This window comes from Lissotriton vulgaris, unplaced genomic scaffold (assembly GCF_964263255.1).
Source record: "Lissotriton vulgaris unplaced genomic scaffold, aLisVul1.2 SCAFFOLD_2937, whole genome shotgun sequence".
Lineage (NCBI taxonomy): Eukaryota > Metazoa > Chordata > Amphibia > Caudata > Salamandridae > Lissotriton > Lissotriton vulgaris.
The window spans coordinates 185004-196853 of record NW_028253402.1 but is presented as its reverse complement, the minus strand read 5'-3'; the positions used below and the strand labels follow the sequence as shown (position 1 = coordinate 196853).

Sequence of the window (11850 nt, the reverse complement as noted above, 5' to 3'; positions counted from 1 at the left end):
AATGTTGCGCTCCAACAATATCCTTAAGCAATGAAGGGATGACTGACTGACTCCAAGGAACCCCTTTGTTCACCTCAGAGCCCTCTAGTTTTCCGTCAACTTTTCCATCACAGCAGATGCCCCTTTATTAAAGCGGAATCTGGACACCTTGGACTTGACAGGACACTCTCGAACGAAGTGCCCTTTCTTGCCACAGTATAGACAGAGCCCATTCTTTCTTCTCTGCTCTTTTTCTGACGTGGTTAACGATGCTCTTACTGCCCCTATATCCATAGGCTCCACCCCAGAAGATGTAACGTTATCGGCGGGCTTGGATGGAACAAAAGAAGGTATCGTTCCGCCTTTGTCTTTATGATCTCCCTTACGTGCCCTCAACCTATGATCCAAACGCATGACTAAATTAATTAAATCCTCACAAGTCGCAGGTTGAGGATCTATTTGGGCAATCTTCATTCAGTCCTTGATGAAACAAGGAAGCCTGCTTAGCTTCTGGCCACTTAGTTTCAGTGACCAGCCTTCTAAATGAGTTCAGATAGGTTAACAGGTCTTGATTCCCCTGTCTCAGTTTCAACAACTCTCTATCAGCCGTATAAGTGTCTGCCCGTCTGTCAAAGACCTTTATGAATTCATCCCTAAATGCCTCCCAATCATGTATGATGGGGTCATCTCTTTGAATTAAGGGGACTGCCCACTGTGCAGCATCCCCTGCCAAATACGATACTAGAAAAGACACCTTGGCCTGATTAGTAGGGAAGGATCTCGGCTTACATGAAAAGTGTAAGGTAACTTGCGTAAGGAATACCTGAATGGAGCCAGCATCCCCCTTGAAACGTTCCGGGTTAGCCAACGGGATAATGGTCGGCATTTCTACCACCACTGGACTGGGACAAGCCGTCCCTGATGGCCCTGCGCTGAAAGGATTTCTTTGAATAGTATCCAAACGTGTGCGTAAATCTGCTCTCTCCTGTTTGGAAGCATGTAATTCGTTTTGCACTAACACTAGGGCAGCTAAAACATCATCCAAAGTGGCCATTTCCGTAGCCCACTGATCAAGAAGACGGTAATTCGTGGGTCGGATATTCTGTTATCCTCCAAGTCCTCGGGATCAGCGGGATGATGAAATTAAAGCCACCTCCTGATCTAACCGGACCCAGAAAGCTATGATAGCCTGGGTCGAGGAAGGATCAAGTGAGGGCAGAGGGGAAGGAAACAGGAAGGAAAGGAAGGGGACAGCAGGGAGGGAGATCTGGAACGACAAAAGAACAATAATGATCGTACCTCTCTTTAAGGTAAAGGACGGACACATGAAAATACTCAATATAGCTGTTCCCTATACCTGTAACGAAAATAAGAGAGGCCCTGAAGATAATTCTCTTCCCCTACTAACTGGTCCTGGATATGTGTATGAAGCGTGTAGGTTCTCCACCTGAAATACACAATCAGCCGTGACTTTAGCGAGGGTAGACCTTTTCCCTTTTTACCAATGAAATACTATTCGATCGTATATACCATGACAGAACAGATGAATGGCCGAGATCACGTTTCACCATATCATAGCAAGGACCAAGTTATGCATTCGAACCAAACCAAAATAAAAGGTTGGGGTTACGTCACCCCTTAAAGATATAAGTACAGTACCTGGTCGAAGAGCCAACAGGTCTGGGTCCGAAGGAAGGTTTCCACAAGACGTGAGAACTGTCAATAGTGCTACTCCGCAAGAGCCGGTGTAAGAAGGCTCAGCCAACGGAGAGCACCGAAAACAGGAAACTCTACGCGTCCCCCGCACGAACCGAAGAAAGGAGGCTCAGCCAACGGGGACGTGTAATAGCAAACAGACAACAACACTGGGCGCTCTCTGCACGAGTCGAAGAAAGAAGGCTCAGCCAACGGAGAACACCACCAGGACTGGAAAACACGCTGAAGTTTGGCGTGGAAGGAAACAAAAGAAATGTTCCCCGCACGAGCCGGTGCAATAAGGCTCAGCCAACGGGGAATCACACAAAAGCGACAGGAGGGATCAGCGAGAACCAGAACAAGGCAACACGAAGAACAGGAACTCCACAATGACGAACCTCCTTCTCCAACACCGGGTCAGGTACGAAAATATCCGACGCATTCCTCCGTAGGTTCCGCCCTTATATACTCCTCCCTTGATCGCAGGGTTTCTGGGACATGTAGTTCGTGATAACAGGAATTGTTCATGAAGGAGATTCCGACTCCTGACAGTTTGATTGGTTCAGATTCTCCGTCCATCACCACCCCCTTTTGTACCACTTTGTTTACCATAAGTTGGCAGGATATGCTCAGACGTGAGTCCCTTGCTCACTTTGCCACTGGATTCAAGCTAGCCGGGCTGAAGACGGCCGAAGTGCCAGAAACAGGTCCTCGGAAGCTTGTTTCCGGTCCAGGGAAGACATGGCTTGGCAGTTCGGGCCTGGACTGTTCCCATGAGGCACAGGGTCAGACTGAAATTGCATATGGCCATGTCTGAACTGGGGTGGCAGAGTGGGCTAAAGAACGGTGATGGATTAAACCCAGATCTGTTGACTGGGTGTGAGTGTTTGATTGGTTCAGATGCCCCGCCCATCACCACTCCCTTTTGTACCACTTAAGTTGATAGTGTTGACACCGAAAATACTGCGCACATTAGTGAAATTGATTAGACCAAAAAGGCAAAGTCTGCAAATATGGAGTGAGTAACATAGCTTGGCTTATCCTGACACTCCCTGGCCAAATCCCACTACATAAAACTAGGTCGCAAGGATGAAACATATTTAACTTTCACTACTTCATGGCGCGTCACATGGCCCAGTAGCTCTCCCATCCCTCCCATATCTTTTACCATTTACAAGGGCAGCCCCTGCTGAGATACACCCTGTGTCCACCCGTTGACACCAATCAAGATCTGCTTCCCAATCCTCCACCCTGGGGGGAGTGGGAGGGGGTAGGAGGGCTGGCTCCCCAACCGCCAAAGCCAGGTCCAGTCATATTCTGCGAAAACTATGCCATGTCACCTTACTCGTGATATTCAGGAGGTGCCATTTGGCCCCCATGGGGATCGGTAGTCCCATGACCTGGCACATTACTCTCATGATCTCTACCCAGTAGCATTGAATTACCGGACAACTCCACACCAAATTAAAAAAAGCCCCCCTCCCCTTACATTCCTTTACACAGAGAGGTGGTCGCCCGCCCTATTAGGTGCCACAAAGTTCTGGAGTAGTAGGTCCTATGTGGATCTCTAGTTAAATTAGACCAAAACGAGTTCTAATTGCCACCTCCCTGGCACCCTGAATGGCCTCAACCCAATTACCATCGCCAATTGTGCCTAGATCCCTCTACCACACAGCTCTCCGCGTAGATCAACTTCCTATAGATGGTTGAGATTGCTTTTTCGGTCAGGGGTTTAGTTAGTAGCTTGTCCTCCAGTGGGGATGCATCAGGCACTGCCCCCCTTCCCGGATGTGACTTTGCAGAATGTGATCCACCTGCAAATGTCAGAACCGTTTTCGTCACCTAATTTATACTTTTGTTGTATGATCGTGAAGGACACAAGCGCCTGTCCCCTCCTCACATCGCCCGGCCGTTCTAAGCTAATCAATCCCCAGTTTGTGAAGCCTTGTAATCCTCCCACTGCACTTAAGAGATCACCATCATACAGTGGAGTAATTCCAGTCAGCTTACCTTCTCAGCCTAAACACTTGGTAACCTCTCTCCACACCCTTGCCACTGTTTGGCTACGAGTAGGTAGGGTGCCCTCAAGCTTTCTTTGATAGAGCACCGGGGTGGGGTAACCTCTCTTACCCATGGCCAATTTATCTACCCGGTAAGCAGGATCCTTACGGTCCGCAAAAACCCAGTTGTTGACTGCCACCAGCTGCATGTCCCAGTAATACTTGAGAATGCTCCCGACCGCCAGTCCACCTTAATGAACTCCCCTCTGCAACTTGCTCAGCGTGAAGTGCCACCATCCCACAACAGCAGCCGAAGTTCTCAGACTACCTTTTGAAAGAAAATCTCTGGTGGGATCTTAAAGGACGTTTTTTCACGATGTACAGGAGGCCCTGGAGGGTGATCACTTTAAAAAGGGCGACCAGGCCCAGTAAGGAGAGCGGGAGTGCCCACTAGTGTGGGGCATCCCTGCGAAGCCAATCTAATTTCGGGAGTACATTCCTCCCTGTGGCTCTCTTGTAATAAACATGCCCAAATATTTAAAGCCATGCAGTGCCACCCGAACTGTGCACCTAGAGTGCAGCCGCAGGGTCCCTGCCTCCAGTAGGAATATTAATTCTTCTATTTGATCTTATATCCTGAATAATCTCTAAATATATGAAAAATTTGTAAGATTCGTTCACTCATGAAGTCTGATTACGTGTCCTGTAGCAAAACATCAGTGTAGAGGGAGATTCTCTCTTCCCACTCCTAATCAACTGGAGTACCCCATATGAGAGGTCCTGGCGAATCCACGCACGTGTGAAGAGTATAGGAGACAAGGAACATACCTGTCGGACGGTAAAGACTCGGGAAACTGTATTATTGACGCTCATGCGCGCTAGAGGGGCCACATACAAGAGCTTAACAGCAAAGGAATTCACTGTTGCATGTGGTACTCCATTAAGATGTAGGAGATTTAAGCGCCTTCCCTGGTGTGGCATAAAGACCCATTGATCAGGATGATCCACTGGTGCAATTACTGTCCGCAGGCAGATCGCCAGGGCCTATGCAAGGACCTTAGTCTCAAAATTAAGCAGGGAGATAGGTCTATAAGACCCACACTCAGTTGCTGGTTCGTCCTTTTTTGGGATGACCACCATCTCAGACGTTCTTTGGTCCTCTGGGAGACACCCTTATTTTCAGGCAGTCTGAATCCTCCTCTGGAGGCACTCTTTGATTTTATCTCTCATGCTTTTATATAATTCTAAGGGGGGCTCATCAGGCCCGTTGCTTGCCCTGTTTGCAAGGTTCTTATTGTCTTATTTATTTAGTCTACTGTCATGTCTTGGTCTAGTGGGTCTCGGTCCTCATTCGTTAGCATTGGCAGGGTCAGGTCTTTCAGGAAGTGTCTCCCAGTATTTCCGTCCCCTTGTTGTCAATAACCTCAAAGATCCAGTTCCGTCCTTTGTCTCGTCTCTCTAGCCATGCAAGCAACTTATTGGCTTTGAGTTCAGGCTATTTTCCATTAGTGCTCTTGATGTGTGCTGCTTCAGTTGATGGTTTAATGGGAGAGAATCTGATTCCCCACTTGTCAAGCGAACCTCCAGGAAAGCACATTCCCTGTCCTGAGCCTCTCACTTCAATTTACGTTCCTTCGGCATTCCCCCAATCAAGGCTTGTGTCTGGCCTCGAATCACTGTCTTGAATTCATCCTATAGCACAGAAGCTGATTCAACAGGCCGCCCGTTCTCCTTGAAATAGAATTCTGCTCCATCTCTCATACGGGCTTTGAACGTCTTGTCTTTTAAATATCACGGATCAACCCTTGAGGGTAGGATGAAGTCCACAACCAGAGCATCGAGTTGCACCTCCACCAGCGAATGGTCTGTGATTCCCCCTGCTATGTGCGTAGCGGCTCTAAAATCATCTTTATGGACAGTCTGGGTGAAAAGATGCCATGCTACCATGTGCTGCAGACTGGTGCGTCCTGTTCTGATACCCTCTTCCCCTCTAGGGGCATTTAGGAGTATCATGAGTATAGTATAGGGTCAGTTCTGTCGCCCCAGTCACCCCAATGCGTGTATGCTCTGTCGTAATAGTCTTACCCTTTCTCAGGATGAGTCAGTTTTGTCTGGGTCTCTTTCCTGTTTCCCAGCACTTGAATAGCACGCCTCAACTCTCGAGAGAGCAGTGACCCACCAGCAGGCTTTTGTCCTGGATGTAGGGCTGCATTTAGTGGGCACCGACTCGGACTTTCCGATCAGCAGCCCCAAGGTAGCAGTCACACCCGGCCTGTCGGTAAGTGCAGCCTCTCTGGAGGCCCGACCGTCAGCAATTGAGCCCACACTGTGGCCGGCTGGACCACAGGCGTAAGCTCAGACAGGGTGTTCGACACTGGAATAGTTGTAGTCCCTCATGGGCCTCTGACACAGAGTAGTCAGAAATTCAGCAGTTAAAATCCCAACACAGGCTCTCCAGGAGGCCAGTAGATTCAGACCCTGTTGTGTTATGAATTTGGCAAATGCAAACTTGAACGGGCCGGTTGGCAGCACACAATCGTCCAACTGGGCCTCAACAATCACGTTGTCGTAGAGTTTTATTTTCTGCCTTGAAGTGTTGGGAGAGTCTTGGCGGGGGGGGGGGGTCCCTCAGACTAGCTGGTCCTGCTGGATGGCTTTCCGGCCCGCCCTACAGATACCGGGGATGTGTCGGACCGTGCTTCTTCCAGGGCAGCCTTGTCCTCCTGCTGGATAGTCAAACTCCCTTCCCTTTCTTACCAGACAGGCAGGCTTTTAGGCAGACTTCTAGGCTCTTCAGGACAGGTACACAGCTTCTCCATTAAGTAATACAGCCTGCCAGTGATGTCCCTTCAATTTAGATAGACTGTCAGGCTGACACCATCCCTGGTGGCACAGCAAGCACCTGAGTACTTTGTAGAGTACATTATTCCTTGGTAACAGAGGATTTTGAACTGGGGTATAAAAGAGGGATAGATTGTCCCACTTGTATACACAACTGGCAGGCAGGAGATGCAGTTTACTCTGTCGCACTCTCACATTGCATTTATTCTACGCACACCAACACCTTAAACATTGACGTGATGTTATCGCAAAGTCTGGGCACAGGTATAGAAATGGAGCATTACATGGGTGTGTCAGTAGGAAGCCACTCCACTGACCATGATGCAAAGATCTCATCAGGCTATTGATCCTTACAACAGGGTGCATTGCCACCACCGCTCTATCTGGTAAACCCATGACAGTCCTCTGCCTTAAATAAGGGCACACTTGGTGTGACCCTCCATGTCCCCTTCCCTTTGACAGCTGTAAACGGGAGTACAACATACAGAACTCGGAGAGATACCGTCACCAGCAGCTATTACATTGGGCCCTCAGGCCACAGGTCTGGGAGGCGGCTACTCGACCCTGACGAAATTTGAATCCTTCCTCACTGAGGCGAAGTCAATGATGGGCACGATTTCCTTTATATACAAATTTCTCCTTACTACCTCCTTCTCCACTCGTCCATGCTACATGTCAGTATGGGAGGGCATTTTACATTTACAGTGGGATATTACTGACGAAGAGTGGTCCCATCTCTGGTATATTACGAAATTCAACCACTCCGTCGAACTCAGGGAAGCACACCTTAAAACCATGATGGACTGGTACCTTCACCCCTCCAAACTTCGACGTATTTTTCCTGGGTGTTCTGATAGGTGCTGGAGGGTTGTGGACTCCTGGGAGACTTTCAGCATATTTGGTGGGACTGTGAACATAAGGCCTTACTGGTAAGAAATTCTCGCCCATATCAAAGATATGTTGGGGTACCCTATACCGACTACCATGGTGGAGATTCTGTTGGGCCTTCCCTAGAACACCAAACCCGGGCGGACAAACAGATCATGTGGCTCTGTATAAAGGCTGCAAAGACTACACAGGCGGCAGCATGGACAAGGGGAGAAGCCCAGGCGATTTCCCTTTGGCATTCTAGATTATGGAAGTTCCTTATTTTAGAGCGGATGTCAGACATCTTCAGAGATGACTTTACAAATGTTGCATTCAAATGGGCCCCCGGTCTCCTTTCTCTCCCGAGGTTCGCCTTCTGCTGCCTGCCCGTCTTCCATCAGAGCACTTCACCTCTTCCAACTATGAAGTACAATCTCTCAAACCCTCCACAATTCATGTTTCTTTCTGTGTTCCCTACTTTCTTTTTTCTTTCATGCCGCCACCATGTTGTGGGAGGGGGGTGTGGGTGGGAAGGAGTTGTCTGGTTCTTTCTCGTTCACTGCTCCACGGTTGGGAGCCGTTTTTACTCCACTATAGTACTGTCTACACAACTTCCCTGCTGCAGTCAAACTTCAGATAAAGCTGCCACGGATATCGATGAGAAAATGCTTGATTTACCTGTCGCGCTCTGTGTAGAGCGGGGACATACCCGGGCCCTGTTATGCTAGAAGCTGTAAGCCTTCAATGTGCAATCCACAATGTCTTGGCCAGGGTCCGACCCTAATGGTCTGCATGACTTTTAACGATGTCTGTGAGGTCCTTTCAATCTCATTCATGTAATGACTGCGATGGTAATGTAAGATGATGTACTTTGTCGAAACTTTCAATACAAATATGTTTGACAAAAAAAATTAATGGTATTCTTTTTTAAATATCTGTTTGGTTCCAGTCCATATGTCTTTAATTTCTGCCTTAGGGTACAGGTACCCTTTGTGAGCTTAATAAAATGTTGAAAAATCTACAAATCCTCACACCTACATCCAAGTACTCTCAGGCTACCATACTACACTCTGCTCTGTCTGAAGAACAGCTCAACATTGTCAAAATTCTGCAATTCTGCATTGAATTTGCTTGTATATTATTTTTGGGGAAATTTACATGTATTAACTATTTAATTTAAATACTGTAGGTGATTGAAATTATGGACGAAGAAAACAAGATTTAGCACCAGGCAACTGAAGGTTAGTGCCATAAGAAGGATTATTTTGAAAAACTAAAGCACATCCAGCATTCTAAGTTTAATCAATTTCCAAAACCTAGGTGTGGCGAGGAAGTGGGAGCTGAGGAAAGTACTATAACTGTAAGTAAAGTCTATAATTTTGCATTTCATTTACCCAGAGCAAAGTCATATCTCTGCACACAGCTTCGGAAATAATGCCAGAAAGACCGCTTCAGCATCCTCATCTGAAATATTATCAGAAAGACAAATTGCCTCAGTATGACTGAATAACGTTAATCTAAAGCATCATGTAATTCCAGAGAGGAAGCACACACTGCATAAAAGAAAGTTATAACAAAAGGTTTCTTCTGCAGACCATCAAAGAAAAGACGCTGAAAGAAGACTCCGAAGCTGACACGCTAACAACCAGAAGATTGGAAAATCACGTTTGTTCAACAACCGTTTTTAACCAGTTACTGCCTCGGGATAGAACACCTCGACCAACTCTGCTCACTCTGGCGAAAACCTTAAATATTCACCACTTTATTGTGTTCATGACCATCTCAGATTGTTCCCTTTTTATTGTGTACTGTTCTGTAATTCTATGTAAATCGCCTCAACCTTATCTGTTGTGCAGGAGTGATATGTAAAACTGATTAAATGAGCACCGTTGCGCTATAGCTAATGTAAATAAATTCTCGTCTTCAGAACTACAAACCGTAACCTTACACCAAACAAAGAAAGGGTAAAAGGAGCTGATGTTCTGCGACTAATGATCCACAATAGTACTGTGCTGTTCTAATGCCCTCAGTTACTGCCATTACGTCAGTGCAAAAAGGGACTTCTCAGTTTAATCATTAAATATCAGACTAACACCTTATCACTGCATTGCTAAGAACCTATACAAATAGATTTGAGAAAAACTTCAGTCACAAAATAAGTTGCTGCCGGAGAGGCTATAACCAAAAGACTATTATCTGCTACAAACATTTCGACAGGTGTTACAGGGCTGCATCCAGACATATTTTGCTCAATTCAAGTGTTAAGAAGATTACACACAATTTCTTTTAGAGATAAGTGCTGAACATTATCTAAACAAGCCCCACTCTAAAATCGGGTTCACTCTTACTGTGGCATATAAGCAAGAGAAAACTAAACGTAGAGATATTAACTCTAGGAATACACTTTATAAAAAGACGGGCTTTGAGAACAAATTCAGTGTTCAAACCCGCCCCAATCAAAGCAAAATAACCCAAGTTGCAGAAAAAAGTTACCCGTGCCAAAAAAGATTCAGCCATAAATCTCATCTCACTGAATTTGAGAGAATGCACACTGGGAAAAACCTCTCTCAGTGCTCAGTGTGCCAAAAACGTTTCAGCAGTAAATATTATCTCACTGAGCATATGAGAATCCGCACTGGGGAAAAACCTTATCAGTGCTCTGAATGCCAGAAAAGGTTTAGTATCAAACCGAGTCTAAATCAACATGCATTAACCCACTCTGTGGAAAAACCTTATCAGTGCGCTGAATGCCCAAAAAGTTTCAGCCGTAAATCTAAACTCACTGAACATATGATGAGAATCCACACTGTGGAAAAACCTTATCAGTGCTGTGAATGCCAGAAAAGGTTTAGTTTCAAACCGAGTCTATTTCGACATGCATTAACCCACTCTGGGGAAAAACCTTACCAGTGCTCTGAATGTCAGAAATGTTTCAGTGACGAAAGAGGACTCACTCTACATAGGAGAACCCACTCTGGGGATAAACCTTATCAGTGCACCGATTGCCAAAAATGTTTCTTTGACAAAAACAGTCTCACTCGGCATAGAAGAGCCCACACTGGGGATAAACCTTATCAGTGCTCTGAATGCCAGAAATGTTTCAGTGTAAAAAGAGATCTCACACGACATACAAAGATTCACACTGGGGAAAAACCTTATCAGTGCTCTGAATGTCAGAAATGTTTCAATGAAAAAAGACATCTCACTGAACATACAAGAATCCACACTGGGGAAAAACCTTATCAGTGCTCTGAATGCCAGAAATGTTTCAGTGTAAAAAGAGATCTCACACGACATACAAAGATCCACACTGGGGAAAAACCTTATCCATGCTCTGAATGTCAGAAATGTTTCAGTGACAAAAGAAGGCTCACTAAACATACAAGGACCCACACTGGGGAAAAACCTTATCAGTGCTCTGAATGCCCAAAAGATTTCACACTTAAATCACTTCTAACTGCACATGTGAGATTCCACACTGGGGAAAAACCTTATCAGTGCTCTGAATGCCAGAAATGTTTCAGTGACAAAAGAAGGCTCACTAAACATACAAGGACCCACACTTGGGTAAAACGTTATCAGTGCACTGAATGCGACAAATGTTTCAGTGAAAAAAGCAGTCTCATTCAGCATTTAAGAATCCACACTGGAGAAAAACCTTATCAGTGCTCTGAATGCCAGAAATGTTTCAGTGACAAAAGAAGGCTCACTAAACATACAAGGACCCACACTTGGGTAAAACGTTATCAGTGCACTGAATGCGACAAATGTTTCAGTGAAAAAAGCAGTCTCATTCATCATTTAAGAACCCACACTGGGGAAAAACCTTATCAGTGCTCTGAATGCCACAAATGTTTCATTACAAAATTACAGCTCACTCACCATATAAGAACCCACACTGGGGAAAAACCTTATAGGTGCTCTGAATGCCAGAAATGTTTCAGAGAAAGAAGGACTCTCACTCAGCATATAAGAACCCACACTGGGGAAAAACCTTATCAGTGCTCCGAATGCCAAAAATGTTTCAGCCAAAAATCTAATCTCACTGAACGTGTGAGAATCCATACCGGAGAAAAAGAATTATCAGTGCTCTAAATACCAGAAAAGATTCAGAGGTAGAGATGGTTACAAGCGCCATAAGAAAACACACCATAAAAATAATTCAGTGCTTCGAATGCCAGAAAAGCATCAATTTTAAACTCAATCTCACTCTACATGAGCAGACTCACACAGTGAAAAAACATTACCAATGCTGTGAATGCCAGAAATGCACAGCCTCACGAACCATAAGCGACTCCATACTAATGAAAAACCTTATGAGTGTTCTTAATGCCAGAAAAGCTGCAAAGAAAATTGCTATCTCACCATGAGAAACTCCACACTGGAGAAAATCCTTATGCCAAAAAAGCGTGAATCTGAAAGACAGTGTTATGCTTCATGAGAGATCCCACTCTGGGGAAAAACCTTA

General features: G+C 45.7%; 1 protein-coding gene across 1 annotated transcript; it reads left to right on the top strand.

Annotated features, from left to right (window-relative positions):
- The first annotated feature begins 9926 nt into the window (after positions 1-9926).
- On the top strand, positions 9927-11477 carry LOC147660970 (uncharacterized). Its single transcript, XM_086951404.1, has 2 exons — positions 9927-10918; positions 11003-11477. Exons 1-2 carry the CDS (start codon positions 9927-9929, stop codon positions 11475-11477), a joined length of 1467 nt encoding a protein of 488 aa, XP_086807530.1.
- Positions 11478-11850: the final 373 nt, after the last annotated feature.

Coding starts and splice junctions, on each gene's coding strand:
- LOC147660970 (XM_086951404.1), top strand. CDS start 9,927: ATGCACACTGGGAAAAACCTCTCTCAGTGCTCAGTGTGCCAAAAACGT. Junction 10,919..11,002: donor TGTTTCAGTGACAAAAGAAG/GCTCACTAAACA, acceptor TGAAAAAAGCAG/TCTCATTCAGCATTTAAGAA.